Source organism: Oncorhynchus keta, chromosome 27 (assembly GCF_023373465.1).
Source record: "Oncorhynchus keta strain PuntledgeMale-10-30-2019 chromosome 27, Oket_V2, whole genome shotgun sequence".
Taxonomy (NCBI): Eukaryota; Metazoa; Chordata; class Actinopteri; order Salmoniformes; family Salmonidae; genus Oncorhynchus; species Oncorhynchus keta.
Window position 1 is genome coordinate 45766303 of NC_068447.1, and position 23939 is coordinate 45790241.

The 23939-nt window shown below is 44.8% G+C and overlaps 1 protein-coding gene across 2 annotated transcripts in view; it reads right to left on the reverse strand.

Moving 5' to 3' along the window:
* The window catches only part of LOC118360197 (forkhead box protein J3-like), a 97997-nt gene that overhangs the window by 10071 nt on the left and 63987 nt on the right, over positions 1-23939 (reverse strand). For both annotated transcript variants that reach the window (XM_035739443.2, XM_035739441.2), the window contains 5 exons: positions 19393-19476; positions 13750-13842; positions 13489-13608; positions 7315-7507; positions 5328-5636 (listed from right to left, as the gene is read on the reverse strand). In XM_035739443.2, the coding sequence (XP_035595336.1) occupies positions 5328-5636; positions 7315-7507; positions 13489-13608; positions 13750-13842; positions 19393-19476 (799 nt within the window). The remainder of the gene's footprint in view (positions 1-5327; positions 5637-7314; positions 7508-13488; positions 13609-13749; positions 13843-19392; positions 19477-23939) is intronic.

A 23939-nucleotide genomic window follows, 5' to 3' on the forward strand; every position in this document is an offset into this window, starting at 1 on the left:
CGAGGTTCAGAAATGCCTGTCTCTGAATTTGTCAGCGTCACACAGCGTAATGCGAGTTTGGGGAGTAGCAGAAAAAAAACGACATAGCTACAGTAACTTGCAAAAGTATTCATCCCCCTTGGCGTTTTTCCTATTTTTTTTAAATTACAACCTGCAATTTAATGGATTTTTATTTGAATTTCATGAACATACACAAAATAGTCCAAAATTGGTGAAGTGAAATGGAAAAAATTACTTGTTTCAAAAAATGTAACTGAAAAGTGGTGCATGCATATGTATTCACACCCTTTGCTATGAAGCCCCTACATAAGATCTGGTGCAACCAATTACCTTCAGAAGTCACAATAAAGTCCACCTGTGTGCAATCTAAGTGTCACTGTCACGTGGTCTCAGTATACATATGTACGCGCACACACACACGCCTGTTCTGAAAGGCCCCAGAGTCTGCAACACCACTACGCAAGGGGCACCACCAACCTAGCGACACCGTGGAGACCAAGGAGCTCTCTAAACAGGTCAGGGACAAAGTTGTGGAGAAGTACAGATCAGGGTTGGGTTATAAAAAAATATCAGAAATGTTGAACATCCCACAGAGCACCATTATATCCATTATTTAAAACAATTGAAAGAATATGGAGCTACTGTAGGAAACATGGATCACCACAGATAACACTGCCACTCCTACTGCTCTCTCTTCGTCCGCCCACGTGTTCTCGCACACCCCGAGAGCTTCTGGTCAGCGGGGTGGTGGCACCGGGATCCTCATCTCTCCCAAGTGGTCATTCTCTCTTTCTCCCCTTACCCATCTGTCTATCGCCTCCTTTGAATTCCATGCTGTCACAGTTACCAGCCCTTTCAAGCTTAACATCCTTATCATTTATCGCCCTCCAGGTTCCCTCGGAGAGTTCATCAATGAGCTTGATGCCTTGATAAGCTCCTTTCCTGAGGACGGCTCACCTCTCACAGTTCTGGGCGACTTTAACCTCCCCACGTCTACCTTTGACTCAGTCCTCTCTGCCTCCTTCTTTCCACTCCTCTCATCATTTGACCTCACCCTCTCACCTTCCCCCTACTCACAAGGCAGGCAATACGCTCGACCTCATCTTTACTAGATGCTGTTCTTCCACTAACCTCATTGCAACTCCCTCCAAGTCTCCGACCACTACCTTGTATCCTTTTCCCTCTCGCTCTCATCCAACACCTCCCACACTGCCCCTACTCGGATGGTATCGCGCTGTCCCAACCTTCGCTCTCCCCCGCTACCCTCTCCTCTTCCATTCTATCATCTCTTCCCTCTGCTCAAACCTTCTCCAACCTATCTCCTGATTCTGCCTCCTCAACCCTCCTCTCCTCCCTTTCTGCATCCTTTGACTCTCTATGCCCCCTATCCTCCAGGCCGGCTCGGTCCTCCCCTCCCGCTCCGTGGCTCGACGACTCATTGCGAGCTCACAGAACAGGGAGGGGCAGCCGAGCGGAAATGGAGGAAAACTCGCCTCCCTGCGGACCTGGCATCCTTTCGCTCCCTCCTCTCTACATTTTCCTCCTCTGTCTCTGCTGCTAAAGCCACTTTCTACCACTCTAAATTCCAAGCTTCTGCCTCTAACCCTAGGAAGCTCTTTGCCACCTTCTCCTCCCTCCTGAATCCCCCCCCACCTCCTCCCTCTCTGCAGATGACTTCGTCAACCATTTTGAAAAGGTCGACGACATCCGATCCTCGTTTGCTAAGTCAAACGACACCGCTGGTTCTGCTCACACTGCCCTACCCTGTGCTCTGACCTCTTTCTCCCCTCTCTCTCCAGATGAAATCTCGCGTCTTGTGACGGCCGGCCGCCCAACAACCTGCCCGCTTGACCCTATCCCCTCCTCTCTTGTCCAGACCATTTCCGGAGACCTTCTCCCTTACCTCACCTCGCTCATCAACTCATCCCTGACCGCTGGCTACGTACCTTCCGTCTTCAAGAGAGCGAGAGTTGCACCCCTTCTGAAAAAACCTACACTCGATCCCTCCGATGTCAACAACTACAGACCAGTATCCCTTCTTTCTTTTCTCTCCAAAACTCTTGAACGTGCCGTCCTTGGCCAGCTCTCCCGCTATCTCTCTCAGAATGACCTTCTTGATCCAAATCAGTCAGGTTTCAAGACTAGTCATTCAACAGACTGCTCCTCTGTATCACGGAGGCGCTCCGCACCGCTAAAGCTAACTCTCTCTCCTCTGCTCTCATCCTTCTAGACCTATCGGCTGCCTTCGATACTGTGAACCATCAGATCCTCCTCTCCACCCTCTCAGAGTTGGGCATCTCCGGCGCGGCCCACGCTTGGATTGCGTCCTACCTGACAGGTCGCTCCTACCAGGTGGCGTGGCGAGAATCTGTCTCCTCACCACGCGCTCTCACCACTGGTGTCCCCCAGGGCTCTGTTCTAGGCCCTCTCCTATTCTCGCTATACACCAAGTCACTTGGCTCTGTCATAACCTCACATGGTCTCTCCTATCATTGCTATGCAGACGACACACAATTAATCTTCTCCTTTCCCCTTCTGATGACCAGGTGGGGAATTGCATCTCTGCATGTCTGGCAGACATATCAGTGTGGATGACGGATCACCACCTCAAGCTGAACCTCGGCAAGACGGAGCTGCTCTTCCTCCCGGGAAGGACTGCCCGTTCCATGATCTCGCCATCACGGTTGACAACTACATTGTGTCCTCCTCCCAGAGCGCTAAGAACCTTGGCGTGATCCTGGACAACACCCTGTCGTTCTCAACTAACATCAAGGCGGTGGCCCGTTCCTGTAGGTTCATGCTCTACAACATCCGCAGAGTACGACCCTGCCTCACACAGGAAGCGGCGCAGGTCCTAATCCAGGCACTTGTCATCTCCCGTCTGGATTACTGCAACTCGCTGTTGGCTGGGCTCCCTGCCTGTGCCATTAAACCCCTACAACTCATCCAGAACGCCGCAGCCCGTCTGGTGTTCAACCTTCCCAAGTTCTCTCACGTCACCCCGCTCTCCACTGGCTTCCAGTTTAAGCTCGCATCCGCTACAAGACCATGGTGCTTGCCTACGGAGCTGTGAGGGGAACGGCACCTCAGTACCTCCAGGCTCTGATCAGGCCCTACACCCAAACAAGGGCACTGCGTTCATCCACCTCTGGCCTGCTCGCCTCCCTACCACTGAGGAAGTACAGTTCCCGCTCAGCCCAGTCAAAACTGTTCGCTGCTCTGGCCCCCCAATGGTGGAACAAACTCCCTCCCGACGCCAGGACAGAGGAGTCAATCACCACCTTCCGGAGACACCTGAAACCCCACCTCTTTAAGGAATACCTAGGATAGGATAAGTAATCCTTCTCACCCCCCCCTTTTAAGATTTAGATGCACTATTGTAAAGTGACTGTTCCACTGGATGTCATAAGGTGAATGCACCAATTTGTAAGTCGCTCTGGATAAGAGCTTCTGCTAAATGACTTAAATGTAAATGTAATGTACAACAAACCTGCCAAGAAAGGGTTTCCAACCAAAACTCATGGACCAGGCAAGGAGGGCATTAATCAGCGGTGCAACAAAGAAACCAAAGATAACCCTGAAGGAGCTGCAAAGCTCCACAGCAGGGATTGGAGTATCTGTCCATAGGACCACTTGAAGCCGTACACTCCACAGAGCTGGGCTTTTACGGAAGAGCGGCAAGAAAAAAAGCCATTGCTTTGGTGTTCGCCAAAAGGCATGTGGAAGAAGGTACTCTGGTCAGATGAGACTAAAATGTACCTTTTTGGCCATCACAAAAAAACACTGTCTGGCGCAAACCCAACACCTCTCATCACCCCAAGAATACCATACCATCATGCTGTGGGGATGTTTTTCCATCAGCAGGGACTGGGAAACTGGTCAGAATTGAAGCCATGATGGATGGCGCTAAATGCAGGGAAATTCTTGAGGGAATCCCGACAATGCCCCAAGTCTTTCTGCCAAAGCAACACTAGAGCGGTTTAAGGGGAAACATTTAAATGTCTTGGAAAGGCATAGTCAAAGCACAGACCTCAATCCAATTGATAATCTGTGGTATGATTTAAAATGGCTGTACACCAGCAGAACCCATTCAACGTGAAGGAGCTGGAGCAGTTTTGCCTTGAAGAATGGGCAAAAATCCCAGTGGCTAGATGTGCCAAGCTTATAGAGACATACCCCAAGAGACTTGCAGCTGTAATTGCTGCAAAAGGTGGCTCTACAAAATATTGACTTTGGGGGGGATGAATAGTTATGCACGCTCAAGTTCTGTTTTGTCTTATTTCTTGGCTGTTTCACAATAAAAAATGGTAGGCATGTTGTGTAAATCAAATGATACAACCTTACCTTTAGGGGGGGTTTGTAAGGCAACAAAATAGGAAAAATGCCACGTGGGGTGAACACTTTCACAAGCCACTGTAATATAATCAGTGTTGGAGAGTATGGAACTACATTTCGTTCAACTTGTTACATTATGCAGTAGCTTGATGGAAGTTCAACTAAAATCAAATCTAGGTCCTGTTTTCAGTAGTTAATGATTTTTTTTCTACCATGTAGCGGTGTATCTAACTACTGGAACTACACACTACTGTTTTACCATTTAGCAGTGTAGAGAACGACTAGAACTACACTACTGTTTTTGCACAAAATAAAATGAATCTGGGCAATGTAGAATTTCCTTTTTCTGTATCAGACCTGCTTAATTCTCACTTTAATCAGTTTGTGTTTAAAATTAAATTACACATCCTTTTAACATATGATCCCAAAGTGTTCTGTTCTTGCAATTTATAGTCTGACATTTCAGATTTTGATATGACCATTTTTCACAAAGTAGTTTGGATGTAATGAACTACTTTTTAAAGTAAACAATATTTTTCTTAGGGGTAGCTTTAGTGTATTTTAACTTCTTACAGTGTGAAGTAATTGGTAGCTTGATAAACTATTTTCAGAGTATCTTCCCCAACACTGAATATAAAGGAATCCATGTAGATAGCAATGCTATATATAGTAAGGGACTAGCATTTAAGGATAGTCACTGTTCCTGAGGCCTGCCTGTAACTCCAGTTACACTGCAACGATGAACAGCTAAAAGCTGAGCGTGACCGTCCTATCGCTTGCTGTCGCAACATATATGTTATAGCAACCACCTGCTGGGTGACGACAAGTGGTGGTTGTTTGCGCTGATGATTCAACATATAGAATCGGCGGGAAATTAACAGAAAACTATGACCAATAGTCTAGCCAGAGGCACTCTGCTGTCCATCGTTTGGGCGTGTTTGCTCTCTGATAGTACAGTAGTGTGTAGTGTGCACTGTACTGTCGTGTCTTACAAGTGTTAGTGCAGGTCATCTGTGGTGGCTGGCCAGTATGGTGCTGGGACTGCTGCCCACTGTTGGGGTGCTGGCTGTGTTGAGGGTGCTGCCCATGTTGAGTGTTCGGATGAGGTTGATGTTGGTTGTGAGTCAAGTGGGGAGAGAGGTGCTGTGAGAGAGGCGGGTGGTGGTGGGGGTGGTTATGAACGTGACCGTGGTTGTGTTGGTGGCTGTGGGCACTGTTGCTGCTGCCCACACAGGGGGAGTGCTGATAGGAGCACGATGTCCGCGGCTGCTGGCTCAATTCACTGGGCATACCCGTGATACCTGCAGGGCCAAACACACACACAAGGACAGACAGACAATTAACTAACCATTCTGCCTACCTGTAAATCATTTTGCTTAAGCATTTTCCTTTTTTTCTTCAGTGTTTGTTGTTTGCAGTAACGTCTCTTGTAAAATCGCAAACAGACATGGCAGTTTCACCATTACGGATTTTAAACTATGTTCATAACAAAACAAATGCTACTATAGTGCAGCAGGTGACTGACAGCTGCAGAGATGTTACCTCCAATAATTAATACTGAAGCAAACCAGAGGGATTTCATTAGGATGGTTTAAGGGAATTTACTCTTAAAATAGAATGGAACAGAGCGACAATTTCTTCACACAAAAGTGCACAGATTAGTGGGAAAAAAAATACCATAAACCTAATCATAATCTGGCAGCGTGATTTAATTTGTAACATCTAAATGTATATAACAATTAAGGAGGCGATTTATTTAACTCGACCAAAGTTCACTTAAACCGAGCAATGCATAAATAGTTGCCTCCTTAAATGAATGCACATTAACGCTAGGGGTGTAACGGTACACATATTTATATTCTGAATACATTTTTTGACTGCACTGGGCCTTTAACCTCAGTCATTGTATCATCGAAAAGTGCTGGAGTACTTACCTGACAACTCAAACTGAATTTATCCTCTGCTCTATCATTCGCTACATACTTCAGTCTGAGACTGCCATAATTGAAGTTGTTTGAGGTTGCGTCAAAATGAGGGGTGTTGTACAAAAAAAAAAGTAATCAGCGATTGGATGATCTCTAACCAATCAGAGTATCAAAGCCAATGATTAACGTTCAAAATGCTGCTTTAGTCAAGTGTGTTATGGCTCTGGCCCAACTCATTAGTTTCTGGGACCAATCACATCTAGAAAGGATTTCCATTCTAGAAATTGCCTGGAAGGCAGACTCACTGCGGAGAAGAAACTAATGTCCATGGGCGTAGTGTAGCGTTTGGCCCGAGCAAGGAGTTTGGGTAGCCAAGCAACTGGAGTACAGAGCCAAAACAACAAAATGTGTCAACTACTTTTGGACTTCACTGTATGTGTCTTTTGCATGATAAATTTCCCCATATTGTATGGTGGGAGTACAGCAAACTGCCAATTTATAAAATAGGGGCTTGGACCTTATACAGCAGGAGGAAGGCTGTTGACCCAATAGGAAGCTGCAGGAAGCAATTACAGAGAAGCGTCAATCTAATTAGCAAGTTTCAAAGCTACTCCCACAGCCACTGCACTTTTCTCCACTCAAGTGTCAATACAATGTTTTGTTTTTCTCCAAATTCGCCTCGCTCGCTTGACTGAGTAACGCAACGATTGTAGATATATGGCACAATTCATTATTTGTATATGTAAGTACAAAAGAGGAATACACACAAATGCTTTTATTAACATAAGTGTCCAATCTGTGGTGTAGGACATTGTTTTATAGGTTAGCTAAAAGCACAAGGTAATCATTCCCACTGGTGTTAGCCATACTGTTTTCCCATCAACCGGATAATGACGTTAGAAAACAAGCACGTACACAGCTTTCAAATACTTTTGAAGACGTTTGATAGAGCTTGATTGGTTGCAAAATGCACCCATCTGTCACACCAAGCAGGCTCATCGAAAACACTATTTCAACCCCGGTCCGCTTCAGAGTACTGTTTCCCATGACCCACCTTGCTGGCTGAAGGACTGCTGAAAGACAGACTTATAGAGGTTTTGGAACGAGACACTGAGGTCCTCGAAATCAGAGAAGAGGAGCTGCTTGTCCTGCTCGGCCACACTGCACTGGGGTTGGGGAGGAGGAGAGGGAGGGGGAGGAGGCTGCTGTAGACTCAGAGACTGGGAGGGCTCCAAGTTACTACTGACCTACAGAGAGAAAGAGAGAGTCACTTATTTTCATTACTTTAGGTCCAATTACTAAAAAGGCTGAATTCTAACTTGAGATATCCACACGGTCTGTTTTGGGCATGGTAATGGTAAACGCGTGTTCAGTATCCCCGTCTCCTGATGGTCATTCACCCTTCTAACCCGAGCGCCCAGGCCGATTGTACCTACAGTATAGTCATGGGCGCCTGACTGTCTTAAAGTGGTGATTACAAATATATATTTTTTTATTTTTAGGGTTTGCCACAAATTATATTGAAATAGAGTACTCAAAAAAAAAAAAATCTAGTCCAGAAAAAAAAATGGTGCATTTATCTATGACAACAATGCCTAATTCATCATAACTATTACAGGGAACAAATTACTAAAATGACACACACACACACACACACACACACACAGTTGTTTAAGTGTTCCCTTTATTTATTTTTAGCAGTGTATATACACACACCAGGGCTGCCTAACCCTCTTCCTGGAGATCTACCATCCTGTGGGTTCAGTTGAAACCTAATTCAACACACTGGATTCTATTAAAATATATATATCCTGGAGATCTACTGTTCTGTAGGTTCATTCCAACCCTAATTTAGTTTATCTGATGCTACTAGTTAAGGTCTTGTTGAGCAGCTAATTAATAGAATCCAGTGTGTAAATACATTTCACATGCTGTTGTGCAAATGGAATAGACAACAGGAAATTCTAGGCAATTAGCAAGACACCCCCAATAAAGGAGTGGTTCTGCAGGTGATAAGCACAGACCACTTCTCAGTTCCTATGCTTCCTGGCTGATGTTTTGGTCACTTTTGAATGCTGGCAGTGCTTTCACTCTAGTGGTAGCATAAGACGGAGTCTACAACCCACAAAAGTGGCTCAGGTAGTGCAGCTCATCCAGGATGGGACATCAATGCGAGCTGTGGCAAGAAGGTTTGCGGTGTCTGTCAGCGTAGTCTCCAGAGCATGGAGGCGCTACCAGGAGACAGGCCAGTATATCAGGAGACGTGGAGGAGGCCGTAGGAGGGCAACAACCCTGCAGCAGGACCGCTACCTCCGCATTTGTGCAAGGAGGAGCACTGCCAGAGCCCTGCAAAATGACCCCCAGCATGCCACAAATGTGCATGTGTCTGCTCAAACTGTCAGAAACAGACTCCATGAGGATGTTATGAGGGCCCGACGTCCACAGGTGGGGGTTGTCATTTGCCAGAGAACACCAAGATTGGCAAATTCGCCACTGGCGCCCTGTGCTCTTCACAATGAAAGCAGGTTCACACTGAGCACATGTGACAGACGTGACAGTCTGGAGACGCCGTGGAGAACGTTCTGCTGCCTGCAACAGCCTCCAGCATGACCTGTTTGGCGGTGGGTCAGTTATGGTGTGGGGTGGCATTTCTTTGCGGGGCCGCACAGCCCTCCATGTGCTCGCCAGAGGTAGCCTGACTGCCATTAGGTACCGAGATGAGATCCTCAGATCCCTTGTGAGACCATATGCTGGTGCGGTTGGCCCTGGAACCTGAATCCAATTGAGCACATCTGGGACATCATGTCTCACTCCATCCACCAACGCCACGTTGCACCACTGACTGTCCAGGAGTTGGCGGATGCTTTAGTCCAGGTCTGGGAGGAGATCCCTCAGGAGACCATCCCCACCTCATCAGGAGCATGCCCAGGCGTTGTAGGGAGGTCATACAGGCACGTGGAGGCCACACACACTACTGAGCCTCATTTTGACTTGTTTTAAGGACATTACATCAAAGTTGGATCAGCCTGTAGTGTGGTTTTCCACTTTCATTTTGAGTGTGACTCAAAATCCAGACCTCCGTGGGTTGATACATTTGATTTCCTTTGATAATTTGTGTGATTTGTTGTCAGCACATTCAACTATGTAAAGAAAAAACTATTTAATAAGAATATTTCATTCATTCAGATCTAGGATGTGTTATTTTAGTGTTCCCTTAATTTTTTGAGCAATATTATTATATATATATATATAAAACATATATAAAACCTACAGGACAGTAGATCTCCAGGAGGAGGGTTGGGCAGCCCTGGTATAAAATATATATATATACCAGTGGGGCAAAAAAGTATTTAGTCAGCCACCAATTGTGCAAGTTCTCCCACTTAAAAGATGAGGCCTGTAATTTTCATCATAGGTACACTTCAACTATGACAGACAAAATAAGAGAAAATAAATTTTAAAAAATCAAGAAAATCACATTATAGTATTTTTTATGAATTTATGTCCAAATTATGGTGGAAAATAGTGTGTGTGTGTGTGTGTGTGTGTGTGTGTGTGTGTGTGTGTGTGTGTATATATATAAAACCTACAGGACAGTATATCTCCGAGCACATTGTCTATGCCAGGTGAAATTGGGCCTCATTAGCTTGAAAACAGCTTAAACAAATGCAAATGCAGCTACCTCGCTGTTATTCTGGCTGCACTTTGTAACGTGACTAAGTTAGCCATAGTTGGCTAGCTAGCAAGCAAGGGTTAAGAACGTTAACAGCCAGTATGGCAATGGAACATTTAGAATCAACGACTGGGTCGTGTCCATAGAAGCAGGACAAAAAGTGAATGACTGGGTCGTGTGTCTAGCTGGATACCGCCCAACCGTAGCTGGCAACTCCAATGGCCTCTTTTCCATCGTCTCCCTATTCCTCTTATAACTCTTGAATCAGTAGCCTAGCACAAAGCACGTCCCAGTAGTAGCAATATAGTTTGGCCACTTATAAAGTAGGCTACAGTGTTCACAATGAACTGACAGGGAGGTTTGAATGGCGAGAGCTTCTCTGATGTGCTGTGGTAAAAATGCAATAAACAGGAATCCTCTGTTCTCCCCACAACCAATGTTAAAATGTTTCAAATTAAGTTAGAACGTATTCTTATCAGTCTACATTGCATAAACATTGATTTGATGATGTGAGGGTTATCGAATCAGGATCAAATCCTTTAAACTCCTCGAGCTCATTAATGATAGAATGTTCAGAATTTAAGATTGCAGAAAGGCCAGTGTCTTTGGCAAATGGCAAGAAGCGGAATATAATAGCTGAACAGAAACAGCAACCAGGCTTAGGAGGGTGGGGGGGGGGGCAGTGATTGGTAAACAAAAAAGGTGCGCAGCTACCTCATCCACTCAAAAAATGTCAATTTGAGCAGTCTCTTCCAATGGTCCTAAGCAAAGAATTGAGTCAGGTCCACATCGTCTACTCAGTCACACAGACCCAATGACCTTTTCTGAAAACCAAAAAAACAGATTGGTTTCCACACGGTGGCAAAAATAGTCTATTATGTACTAAGTCTTTGGGGTTATTTTCTCTGGCTGACACTACAGGCAACGAGACAGTCACAGTAGACAAACACCACAATGCCACAGGAGTGCCTTAGTATAAATAAACTGCCTGTGGCAATCCTGAGGGCACCGAAGAGTTGAGGTGCTGGAAAGTATCTGTAGAGTGTGAGGGGAAAGAGGAGACAAGCAACGGCATAAAGTTGCGTCTTAAACACGTTCAAGAACACAAAATACTGGGGCAGGTATTAGGGAATGGTTTCCCGGAAACCGGCCCTACCGTAAGTGCTCCGTGCTGGTAAGGCAGAAGAACATTAGGCCTACTGAGGATTCAAGTTCCCACCGGGAACCCACCGGATGCCCGGTGTAGAATAAAACACAGGCTCTCAAGAGCATTTTTTCTGTATGTTTTCTACCCCGTAATTCCCTAAATGGTCTTTGCCTCAGTAGGTATTGCCACATGGTGTGTGCGACCTGGAATAGATCAGGGGTTGGGTGTAGTGACTGTCACAATGCCGTGGCCTCAGACAAACAGCATTGCCGCAATTACCACTGAGGTAGTGAGTCAGCAAACACTGATTCAAGACGAAGGTCAAGTACAGCAGTAAAGGTCGACCAATATAGTACTACATTATGAATCATAATACCCATAAAACCTAGCGTTCAAACAAGGAAATGGTTCCAATCGTTTTTCCATCATACATTTTTCCCATAGGGGATTTAAGAAACACTTAAAACAAGGGCTGTGTTTTGTGACGTTTTGATAAATGTCAATCTAGGACAAGGTGACATCAATTTATGTTCCTGTATTTACCCTCCAAAAATGAAATGCTAATTAACTGCTAATGTGGCATCATAAAGAACTACAAATGCCATGATGATCTGGACGAGATTGCCGAATTGAGGCAAACGTAAGAATCTCTGGATTAACTAACATTAGCTACATTTTGTAATGAATAAACTGGCAACATTTATTTAAATAACTAATTGTGTGAATGGTCCTGTGCAAGCTAGAGATGAAGTGCAAGAGCTGGTAGGGATTTGTAGTCTTGCTTTGATACCAATTAGCATTTTTCAATCAGAGAGTAAATAGAGCAGACTATATTGATTAAAGTCTCCTTGTCCGAGAGAGATTTACATGGTTATCAAAACTTCATGCCATGGTAAGCCTACATGAAACATATATTTTAAGTGTTTCTAAAATTCTCTATGGGAAAAATTTAACGATGGAAAAACGATTGGAAACATTTCGCTGTTTGACCGCTAGATTTTCTGGGACACAACCACTGTGGGGCTCTATAGCAACAATGGACAAATAAAATAAAATGAGCAGGGGGCTCTCAAAGCTACAATGAACAAAAATATAAACGCAACATGCAAAATTTTGGTCCCATGTTTCATGAGCTGAAATAACTAAAATAAAAATTACTAAATGTTCCATATGCACAAAAAGCTTAATAAAAAAAAAAAAACACACAACTTTGTTTACATCCCTGGTAGTGAGCATTTCTCCTTGGCCAAGTTAATACATCCACCTGAGAGTTGTGGCATATCAAGATGCTAATCAAACAGCATGATCATTACACAGGTGCACCTTGTGCTGGGGGAAATAAAAGGCCACTCTGAAATGTGCAGTTTTGTCACAACACAATGCCACATATGTATCAAGTTCTGAGGGAGCATGCAATTGGCATGCAGACTGCAGGAGTGTCCACTAGAGCTGTTTCCAGAGAATTGAATGTTAATTTGGCAGTGCATCCAACCTGCCTCAACCACAGACCACGTGCATGGCGTAGTGTGGTCGTGCGGTTTGCGGATGTGAACGTTGTGAACAGAGTGCCCCATGTTGGCGGTGGGGTTATGGTATGGGCAGGCATAAGCTACGGACAATGGAACACAATTGCATTTTATTGATGGCAATTTGAATGCACACAGATAGCGTGACGAAATCCCGAGGCCCATTATCGTACCATTCATCTGCCGCGATCACCTCATTTTTCAGCCCCATGTCGCAAGGACCTGTACACAATTCCTGGAAGTGGAAAATGTTCCAGTTCTTCCATGGCCTGCACTCACCAGACATATCAACCATTGAGCATGTTTGGGATGCTCTGGACCGACGTGTACGACAGTGTTCTAGTTCCCGACAATATCCAGCAACTTCCCACAGCCATTGCAGAGGAGTGGGGCCACAATCCATAGCCTGATCAATTCTATGCGAAGGAGATGTGTTGCGCTGCATGAGGCAAATGGTGGTCACGCCAGATACTGGCTGATTTTCTGATAAACACACCTACTTTTTTTAAGGTGTCTGTGACCAACATATGCATATCTGTATTCCCAGTCATGTGAAATAAATAGATTAGGGCCTAATGAATTTAATTAAATTGACTGATTTCCTTATATGAACTAACTCCTTAAAAAATGTGATATATATATATATATATATATAGTTAGGGTTACATGTTCCCTACCTCTACAAGTTGGCAACACTTATGTGTGTCCCAAATGGTACTCTATTCCTTAGATGGGCCTTGGTCAAAAGTAGTGCACTATGAAGGGAATAGAGTGCCATTTGGGAGTACCATCTCAGTATATCTACCTCCTCCTCAAGACGTTGTACATGAAACATCCTGTTGTGGCAGTGGTTAGTGGTGACTGAATGGAGGCGTGACGTACCGGTGTGTAGCGGTGCATGCTGTTGAGGTTGACGGAGGCAAGGCTCTGGTCTGAGAGGCTGTTATTGAGGCTGCTCCGGGGGCTATCGCTGCCCTTATTCTCTGTCTTGTACAACGCTACCTGGAACAAAGATGGTCGACGTTAATATATCACTTGCTGGAACACAGATGGGACAATGTGTTAAATCACTTGCTGGTACAACGATGGCCACCGCTAACATATTGACAAAGAGGTTTTCATGTCATTATGACAGACGATTACCTTGTTAGTTACTGTGTTGATTGCCAGAGTGGGAGAGGCATCTCCGTACATTATACAGTCCATTCGCAGGGTCTCCGATTCTAGGCTGTACGCCTGGAGAGAAGAGGAGACAGATATGAGAGAGCTCTGCAGAACATTGATGGAATGGGATAGCATCTCATCTGGAGTAGGTACCACCCTCAGAGTCTGAGGCTGTGTTATACAGTAAACCGTCGCATATTAATATACAGTACATTTAGATACATTTGTGCATAAGGGAAAAATCTGACAGACCGACAGTCAGTTGTCTCCTGAAACTGCTAACTGAAAGAAGATTGCATTGTTGCAAAACAATCTTTATGATAAACTCTAAAAGAGAGGAGCGGGTTGAAGCTTCCCTGACAGGTGCGTATATCGAATTAAGGGAACGGCTTGACTCAAGTTGTATGAACATAGGAGCAATGCAGGAGGAAAGGAGGAAGGAGACAGTGAGAATTAGTGCTACTGTACATTTGCGAGAGGATGGCAGTTGGTATTCAAAATGACGACGACAAGGTTCCAGTTTAACAACGTTTACTCTACCGTATTAGCACAACATGGTTGCCACTGCACTCATTTACAACGAGACTGCTGCACAGGCACAGAAATATAGGGATACTTAAAACATGAACTTAACAATCTCCCACTTTAAAACATTAAAAACATAATTAAAATGTCCCAAGTATTATTTAAGTTACCCATTACAAAATGGGTTGTGTGACAAAGTTTTTATTTGTATTACTCAAGCTGCTACTTTCCATTACTGAATGCCTTTAGGAGCACAAGACCGGGTGCTCCCTTTTTAGTCAGACAGTCAGCAAGCTGTTCCTTTGTGGCCGACCACAGAATCCGCTGGATTCTCTGTGCTTGAATAAATTCATTGATGCTGCTAATCTCAAGACAAAGTATTTTCTCTGTGACAGACTTGGTTGACTTCACAGCATCAACTAAGGAGTAGTTGTCAGTGACACAAACTACAGGTAGAATGTGCCGTTTTGTCTCACCAGTGGTAAGCTCAGAACAGAGTTGCAAGAAAGATATCAATGTCAATTCCATCCGCAAGAGCAAGTGTTTCTCATGCAAGTGTGCTTTGGACAACCCTTCTGATGCTTTTTGACTGCCAACTGATCGGTGAGAATCTATTAACACGATTAGATGTTCACCTTGTGTGCCTCCATCTGCAAGGTTCCCTAGGGAAGCATCACTGAAGGCAACTAATTTCAGAGAGTCACCTTTACCAACATGCTGAAACTTTTTATTTTAGTCACGTTGTGATTTCAGTTGACGAACAACTTTGTTTTCCTCATGAATGGTTTGTACAGTGGCGTGTTTTGTGTTGGATGCCAAGTTGCAGACATCAAACTTTACCCCTTTTTTGCCACAATTTTGTGGTATCCAATTGGTAGTTAGTCTTGTCTCGTCGCTGCAACTCCCGTACGGACTCAGGAGAAGTCGAGAGCCGTGCGTCCCCGAAACACAACCCAACCAAGCTACACTGCTTCTTGACACAATGCCCACTTAACCCGGAAGCCAGCCACACCAACACGTCCGAGGAAATACAGTGCACCAGGCGATCATGTCAGCATGCACTGCAACCGGCCCACCACAGGAGTCGCTAGTGAGCGATGGGACAAGGACATCCCTGCTGGCCAAAACCTTGCATAACCCGGACGACGCTGGGCCAATTGTGCGCCGCTACATGGGTCTCCCGGTCACGGCCGGGTGCGACAGTGTTCCTTCACTCTTAGCTTCAGGCAGAGGTCCGATGTGAATGTCCCTTGACAGCTCGGTTCCCCGCAAAAATGCAGATTTGATGTCTATGGAATGAAGGTTCCATTTTTTCTGGTAGATCACGGTCAGCGGCAATGAGTGACTAAGGTGCGTGTCAGTGAATCTTTTAGCAGCCAGCTCCTCAAAATCTCTAAAGTGCTTTTGGCACTATTCCAGTTCTTTAAGGGTGCAAACCCACCCTGTTGAGACACATTTTTGGCCAACGTCTTTGACTTCCTCAAACACTCAATTTTTTCCTCCAATTACTGAGCTCGTCTAGCTTAGCTGAGTCAAATGACACGTCCTTTATTTCATTCAATTTTGAATGTCATTCTGTTTTTCTCAATTTTCCATTGGTTCAATTCTGAGATGATATACAAGTGACAGGTCAGCTGACCCTGTTGTACCAGAAAGTGTAGCTGGTTCAGAGTACTGCAAATAGTACCAGTTCTGGTGGTTTCCTTTGGCTTTTCCTGCTCGTCCAATGAAGGTTGCTGTACAGTCGTGGCCAAAGGTTTTGAGAATGACAAATATATTTAGATATTTTTGTCAGATGTTACTATGGAAAACTGAAGTATAATTACAAGCATTTCATAAGTATCAAAGGCTTTTATTGACAATTACATGAAGTTGATGCAAAGAGTCAATATTTGCGGTGTCAATCCTTCTTTTTCAAGACCTCTGCAATCTGCCCTGGTATGCTGTCAATTAACTTCTGGGGCGCAGCCTGACTGATGGCAGCCCATTCTTGCATAAGGATATCCCTGCTGGCCAAAACCTCGCCAAACCCGGACGGCGCTGGGCCAATTGTGCGCCACTCCATGGGTCTCCCGGTCGCAGCCAGGTGAGAGAGCCTGGACTCGAACCCAGAATCTAACATATGTGGCCGTTGTTGAATGTTTTCCTCATTTGAACGCTTAACAGTATCACTTGTGTCATGGTTGAAGGTCTCTCCTCCATTTTAAATGTCAGTTTCAGTGTCCATATCCTTGGATGCGACATCTGGTAGGTTTGTGTCTGTTAATGTGTCCTTTTCACAAGGCAACAGCGCCCAATCTTGTTGATCATTACTTTCTACACATATCACCACTATCTTGGCTATTGACTACTTACTCCCGGTCCTCTCCACTCGTCAGTCAACTTGTTTGTAGTAAACTTCGTTTCCAGTCTCGTTCTTCTTATCAGTGGGTCGAAGCTGTTGACCCTGCAAATTCTCTCTGAACACTCTGCTTCAGTGAATGCTTTTCTCGCTGCATGTAGAGCTGAGGTGCCGCCCCACCCATGCACACAGACTGGTCCTTTCTAGTGCTGAAGATTAGGGTTCTGCCCGAACACTAGTTGATATGGGCTGTAGCCATGAACATTGTGCACTGAGTTTTTTTGCCATCAAAGCCAAATCTAGGGCCGTTTTCTAGTCACATCCATCGTCTTGCTTCACCTTCAGCATAACCTGTGAGTGTTTGATTATGTCTCTCCAGAAGTCCATTGCTCCATGGACTGTATGCAGCAGTTGTCTTTTCTCTTATTTCATTATTATTGAATTCTCCTCCATTGTCACTGTACAATTTCTAGGGCGGGCCATGCACACTTATCCAGGAATGAATGAAGTGCTTGACCATTTCACTGGGTTTCTTTGTATTCACAGTGCTTCCAGCACTGAAGAGTGAAGTGGTCAATTATGTCAAGGTACCACACACTTGGTCCCAGATCATATAGATCTACAGCCACTGTTTCATTGTACTTGGAAGCCAGTGGGAAACCAACAGCTGGTCTGGGCTTAGGTTTGCTGTATCTGACATGTCTCACAACTGTTAACTATCTGCCGTAGAATGGAAACACTCATTATTCCCAGAACTGCTGAGGAATTTCTGAAGTCTGTCAACTGTAGCATGTACTCCACTTAGCACAATACACGGTTGCCATTGCACTCAGGCCAGGTTATTCTACAACGAGACTCCAGCGCAGACGCATTAATAACAGAACGATAACTATAACAGAAATATAGGGATACTTAACATGAACGTAACAGTTGGTGCCTCAAGCGCAACAACTTTTGACAACCTGTCAGTTTTAACACTTTGAATACACCATTTTAACAGTTAGACTTGTAACCTTATATTAAAACAATGACATGTTACTATAGACTTGTCACCTTATTTTAAAACGATGGTTAGGACATGCATGTTGTGGATATATACCCTACCAGTCTCAATGTCAACAGTGAAGAGTTCCTCTGTCCAGTGTCTGTGTTCTTTTGCCCATCTTTATCTTTTCTTTTTATTGGCCAGTCTGACATATGGCTTTTTCTTTGCAACTCTGAGGCCAGCACCCCGGAGTCGCCTCTTCACTGTTGACATTGAGACTGGTGTTTTGCAGGTACCATTTAGTAGTAGTAGTACACAGCGTTGTACGGGATCTTCAGTTTCTTGACAATTTCTCACATGGAATAGCCTTCATTTCTCAGAACAAGAAGACTGACAAGTTTCAGAAGTTTCTGTTTCTGGCCATTTTGAGCCTGTAATCAAACCCACAAATGCTGATGTCCCAGATACTCAACTAGTCTAAAAGAAGGACTGTTTTATTGCTTACTTAAATAAGCACAACAGTTTATCTGTGCTAACATAATTGCAAAAGTGTTTTCTAATGATAAATTAGCCTTTTAAAATGATAAACTTGGATTAGCTAACACAACGTGCCATTGGAACATAGGGGTGATGGCTGATTTAAAAAAAATAAAAGTATGGAATATCTACAGAGGCCCATTCTCAGCAGCCATTTCCAGCTACAATAGTCATTTACAACATTAATAATTGTCTACACTGTACTTCTGATCAATTTGATGTTATGTTGACAGAAAATTTGCTTTTCTTTCAAAAACAAGGACATTTCTAAGTGACCCCAAATGTTTGAACAGTAGTGTACATGTATTAAATTGGAAACCAGACTAAAGGCTTTGTCTGTGGCCAAGTGGTCAAGAGAAAACCAGTAACAATACACATTATCTTTTGACAGTGAAAGAAAGATATATTTCTGAGTAAAGCATAGTACTCTTCCTGTGAGACAATGCAACAAGCAAGTCTGCCCAGAAATTCAACCGAAGAGTAATAAGAGAGTTGAAGGGCTTGCATGTAGAACAAAAATGACAAGGCTCTGAATTAATGAATGTTTGTGATCAAAAAATAATTCCAGAAGAAAATACTGTATGTCTAAATGACAGCCTAGGGCCTAGTGTGGGGTAATTAACTAGAACAGAAGCCTAGAATACTCTCTCCCCCATTTCCTTTTCTCTCGCCCTCTTCTGCTAGCTCTCCCTCCCTCCCTTCCCTATACCTGCCCACCCCTCTTCCTCTTTTCGTTGGGCTGCGATGATTGTGCACTTTGCCGCTCCATGCATCCTTTGTTTCCGTGGTGATGGGTAGGGCAGAGGCAGTGGTAGATGCGTAGGGGGAGAATGGGTCTGCTGCTTCTCGGTGCTCAGTCAGGCGCTCAAGATCACTGAACACCAGTGGTGTAGTGCTAATTCTTTAGTGGCAGGAGAGACGTGATTTTTCATGGCATGTCATCACCATCTCAAAGAAGATAGGGGATGACTGTAGGCCGAGATGAGACAGCAACATTAGTCGTTTAAAATTAAGCCAATAATGCAATGCTCAATGACATAGTTCAGAGCAGTCTGGCCGTGATGTGACTCCCCCGGTAAATCTGGGATATTTTGTTGCCCAACCCGCTATCCCGCAACATTTGTGCACGCCGTGGGTGACCATTAAATCGGAAACAGTGTAAATTGTATGTCGGCCCATGCTGGAAAAGGTCGGCGGTGCCGAAAGCAAGGTTTGACACCAGTCCAGTACTCACCCTTTCTCCAGAGTGTGGCCTCTTCTTTGGCCTGGTGGGAAGTGTGTCCTCTTTACGGTTGGTGTCTATAGCCCAGTAGGAACCCTGAAGACGACAACAAACCAGATATTAACACTAGGGCCATACAAATGCTATTAGTGGTTTACCAGATTCCCTGCTTGACAATCCACACACTTGATGTTAAATAGTAAGCACTAATAAAAATAAAATGTTGAAATGAAGTCATCCAACAAAAATCACTCTGCTACATATAGCAATAATACATCACTTATTTTCTACACCAACCCAGCAGCATCCCATAGCAACAAGACATAAGTGGAGTAAATCAATTACTGTCTGCATCCCAAATGGCACTTTATTCCCCATATAGTGCACTACTTTTGACCATCGTCCATAAGGGCCAAAAGTAATGCACTATATAGAGCATAGCGTGCCCCTATATCTTTCCCTTTGTTCTCTCCCCAGGAGGCCCACTGCGCCTGACAGAATGAAGTTCATATAGGAACACAAACATGGATTATCTGCGCTCGTCTCCTTCCGAATCTCCTCTCTTTCTAACCCTCTTTTTTCCCCCCCTCAGTATCACAACCCAGGGAGGTGGGCTACAGAACAAGTTGATAACGTGAGTACATGATGTAGCTATCGTTATATCTCGGAGGTTCTCCACAGTGTATAACAGGATAAATGTATGGCTATCCTCATGTTGCACATTGGGATTCCCCTGCAGTTTTATTGATTGGTTCGACCTGTTGTGCGAGTTAAGGCTCTGGTCAGGTCCACGTAGAGCTAATCAGGTGAGAACCTCCGTGTCAAACTACAGGCATCGGCTGCGGATTCCAGCTGAATTATTGAGTTGATTTCCTCTCAATTCATTTTTCAACGGTTCACATCCCTATGGCCATGAGAAACACTCTGGTGAAAACAAAATTGGTAAAACCTATAAAGAATGGTAGCATGGAATTCAGACTCAAAGTGCAGCACTAGGCAGATCACAGTAATTACGAGTACAGATACAGTACACTTGTCACAGTAAAAGATACATATACAATTTCTTAAAAACACAGCACAAACAAGGTCTATAGAAACCTCTTCTACCAAACACTTTTCCTGGCACAGCAATTTCACTTTACCTTTCCAACCACTTCATAATTCATGTTGAAAAGAAGTGCCGGTTTAAACTAGAGACAATGACGCAGCAGAAGACATACTCAAGTCACTCATTTATTGGCACAAATACACACAGCATTGAATCATAGAAGTAGTAGTTGAAGTACTTTTTTTTTTGCATTGACCCACTAGCACCATACCATGTTAGGAAAAGTGTCCAGTAAGTTTGCAGTCCGGTATGCACTACTCAGTTAAAATTGGAATCCACGTCTCTGTTGGAAGAACTCTGCACTAAAGACAGGTTAGGGTGGAACAATGTTTTTATAGTTGTCCCTGCCCATTGGCCTGGGGCCAGGTCAAAGGTGGTGATGGACAGATCAAGAAGTCCAATGAAAGATCACTGGGGAGACATGCCCTAACATGTTATTAGAGCAGAGGGCAGCTTATCACCCCTCTAGCAGGCCTTGCACCTCAAAAGAATAAACAAGTCTCCTGAATATAAGGACAATTTTCTACAGCCACCCCAAATTTTTACTTTGTCGGATTTACTGCGTTAGAATTTTACCATGTTACTTGACTGCATCTCTGGAAGCGCTGCACCGCCCCGTGTGATCGGGGTTACCACATGCTGGTGTCCATTGCCTGGATAGCTGCCATGTGAAAGGGTAGTAGGGTGCGTTTCATTTTCTGTGGAGCATCCATGTCTGGTGGATGCGGTCATCAGTCTTCGAGTCAGGATACTGGTGAGCAGACAATGGAGGTGCTAGCCATCAGATGTCACACAGTCTCCGGAGGATGCACCGAGCATCAGGGTGCAACCAGCCGCACCGCAGACAGTGTCTCTTGTCCTTCGGCCACTTGAGCTTTTGCTTGACAGTCATTGAGGTGAATCTCTCACACTTGAGGTAGCGGTCCCTGCTTTCGTACAGGGAGCAGTAAAGCCTCTGACTTGGCCCCTGCTGTGGGCTGTGCAGGTGGTAGTTCCTGTGGAAGAGGCTCTGTTGCCCCAGAGCGTTTCTGCTGAAAGGCCGCAAGCTTCTCGTGTTGGGTATGGGCACCGCCTCTGCAGCTGCTCTGGCACTCTGCTGCCATCTTCAGCCATTGTGCTAGGTACAGCATGGTGTGGTGAGCTTGTGGCTATGTGGTGTAAATATGGCTTTTGAATTTGGCATTGTTCTGTGAGGGGAGCTGAGACACTCAACGCAGAAGAGCTTGGTTACGGCGGGAACACTGGATGTTGAAGCGAGTATGTGTAGGCTGCGGCACTGGATAAAACTGCTGGCCTCGGGTGCTGCCAGTCTCTGCTGGGGCTGCTGCTGGCTCAGGGGCTGTACTGGATGCTTAGGTGGATATGTGAAGACCACAGCAGCTGCATCCGGCTGGTAAGAGTACAACCCTGGGTCCAGCCCTGTGTAGTACATTGAGGGCTGGTTACTCCCGAGCCGGATAAGCCAGGGCAGGGTGACCTGTAGCTGAGTAAGCTGGAGATGAGTAGCCAGTAGCCGGGTCCAGGTAGATTGCCGACATGGGACAAGCTGAGTAGCCAGATGCCAGGGCAGGGTGGCGGGGAGAAGTTTTCCCTGGAAGGGGAACCGTGTTCAGGTGTGGGCATAGAGGTCTGTGGCATCTGGAGGGGTTGCTCGTACAGGTACCTAGGCAGAGCTTTTCGTCCTGCATCCTGGGCCCTTGTGCGCTGCAAGCAATTACCCATTGTCTATGTTGCTCAGCATATCTAGAAGATCTGGACGTTCGACTGAAGCCTGAGACTTGGGCTGTGAGCCTTCTGAGGATTGGGGGGCTTAACACCTTCCATCCTCCTCATCTTACCAGTGTGTGCTTGTCTAACTCTGATCAGGACTACCCTAGTCCAAGACCAGGAGTTGATTGAGTTGACTTTATTAGGATCCCATTAGCTACTGCACATGCAGCAGCTACTCTCCCTGAGGTCTACATAAAATGTACAAATACAAGACAAAGTACAGATCAGTCATAGACAAGAACATTACATGCAAGAGAAAATAAGTTACAGTTATACATTGGAAAGAACGAAAATATTAGTCATATACTATTCCTACAGTATATACAAATTCATATTCTGATATACAGGACAGTTAAATCAAATCTTTAGAAAGAGGAGAGGTGCTGAGATAAAATAGGATTTTATCCGTTTTCGCTTTTTGCCTGAGTAACCTCTGGTGGCAGAGCATTCACGATGACATGGAAAGGGTATACCTAGCCAGTAGCACAACTGAATGCATTCAACCAAAATGTATCTTCCGCATTTAACCCAACCCCTTTGAATCAGAGAGGTGCGGGGGCTGCCTTAATCAATGTCCACGTAGTCGGCGCCTGGAGCCCAGAGAACAGTTTTTGGGGGGTTAACTGCCTTACTCAAGGGCAGAATGGCAGATTTTTCCACCTTGATGGCTCTGGGAATCGAACGAGCGACCTTTTGGTTACTGGCCAACGTCTTTTCTACACATAACTGATAGCGACGCAATAAATCTGTTTTTGGTTTGGGTACTGTGAAGAAACTCATAGTGGCATGTCTGTATGGACAGTGTCTTCAGAAAGTATTCATACACTGACGTTTCATATTTGGTTGTGTTACAGCCTGAATTCAAAATTTATTAAATTAATGACAAAGTAAAAACATACACTGCTCAAAAAAATAAAGGGAACACTAAAATAACACATCCAATAACACACAGATCTGAATGAATTAAATATTCTTATTAAATACTTTTTTCTTTACATAGTTGAATGTGCTGACAACAAAATCACACAAATTATCAATGGAAATCAAATTTATCAACCCATGGAGGTCTGGATTTGGAGTCACACTCAAAATTAAAGTGGAAAACCACACTACAGGCTGATCCAACTTTGATGTAATGTCCTTAAAACAAGTCAAAATGAGGCTCAGTAGTGTGTGTGGCCTCCACATGCTTGTATGACCTCCCTACAATGCCTGGGCATGCTCCTGATGAGGTGGCGGATGGTCTCCTGAGGGATCTCCTCCCAGACCTGGACTAAAGCATCCGCCAACTCCTGGACAGTCTGTGGTGCAAAGTGGCGTTGGTGGATGGAGCGAGACATGATGTCCCAGATGAGCTCAATCGGATTCAGGTCTGGGGAACGGGCGGGCCAGTCCATAGCATCAATGCCTTCCTCTTGCAGGAACTGCTGACACACTCCAGCCACATGAGGTCTAGCATTGTATTGCATTAGGAGGAACCCAGGGCCAACCGCACCAGCATATGGTCTCACAAGGGGTCTGAGGATCTCATCTCGGTACCGAATGTCCGTCATAGGATGCCACTTTTCCAACAAGTCAGTTAGTCAAATTTCTGCCCTGCTAGAGTTGCCCCGGTCAACTGTAAGTGCTGTTATTGTGAAGTGGAAACATCTAGGAGCAACAAGAGCTCAGCCGTGAAGTA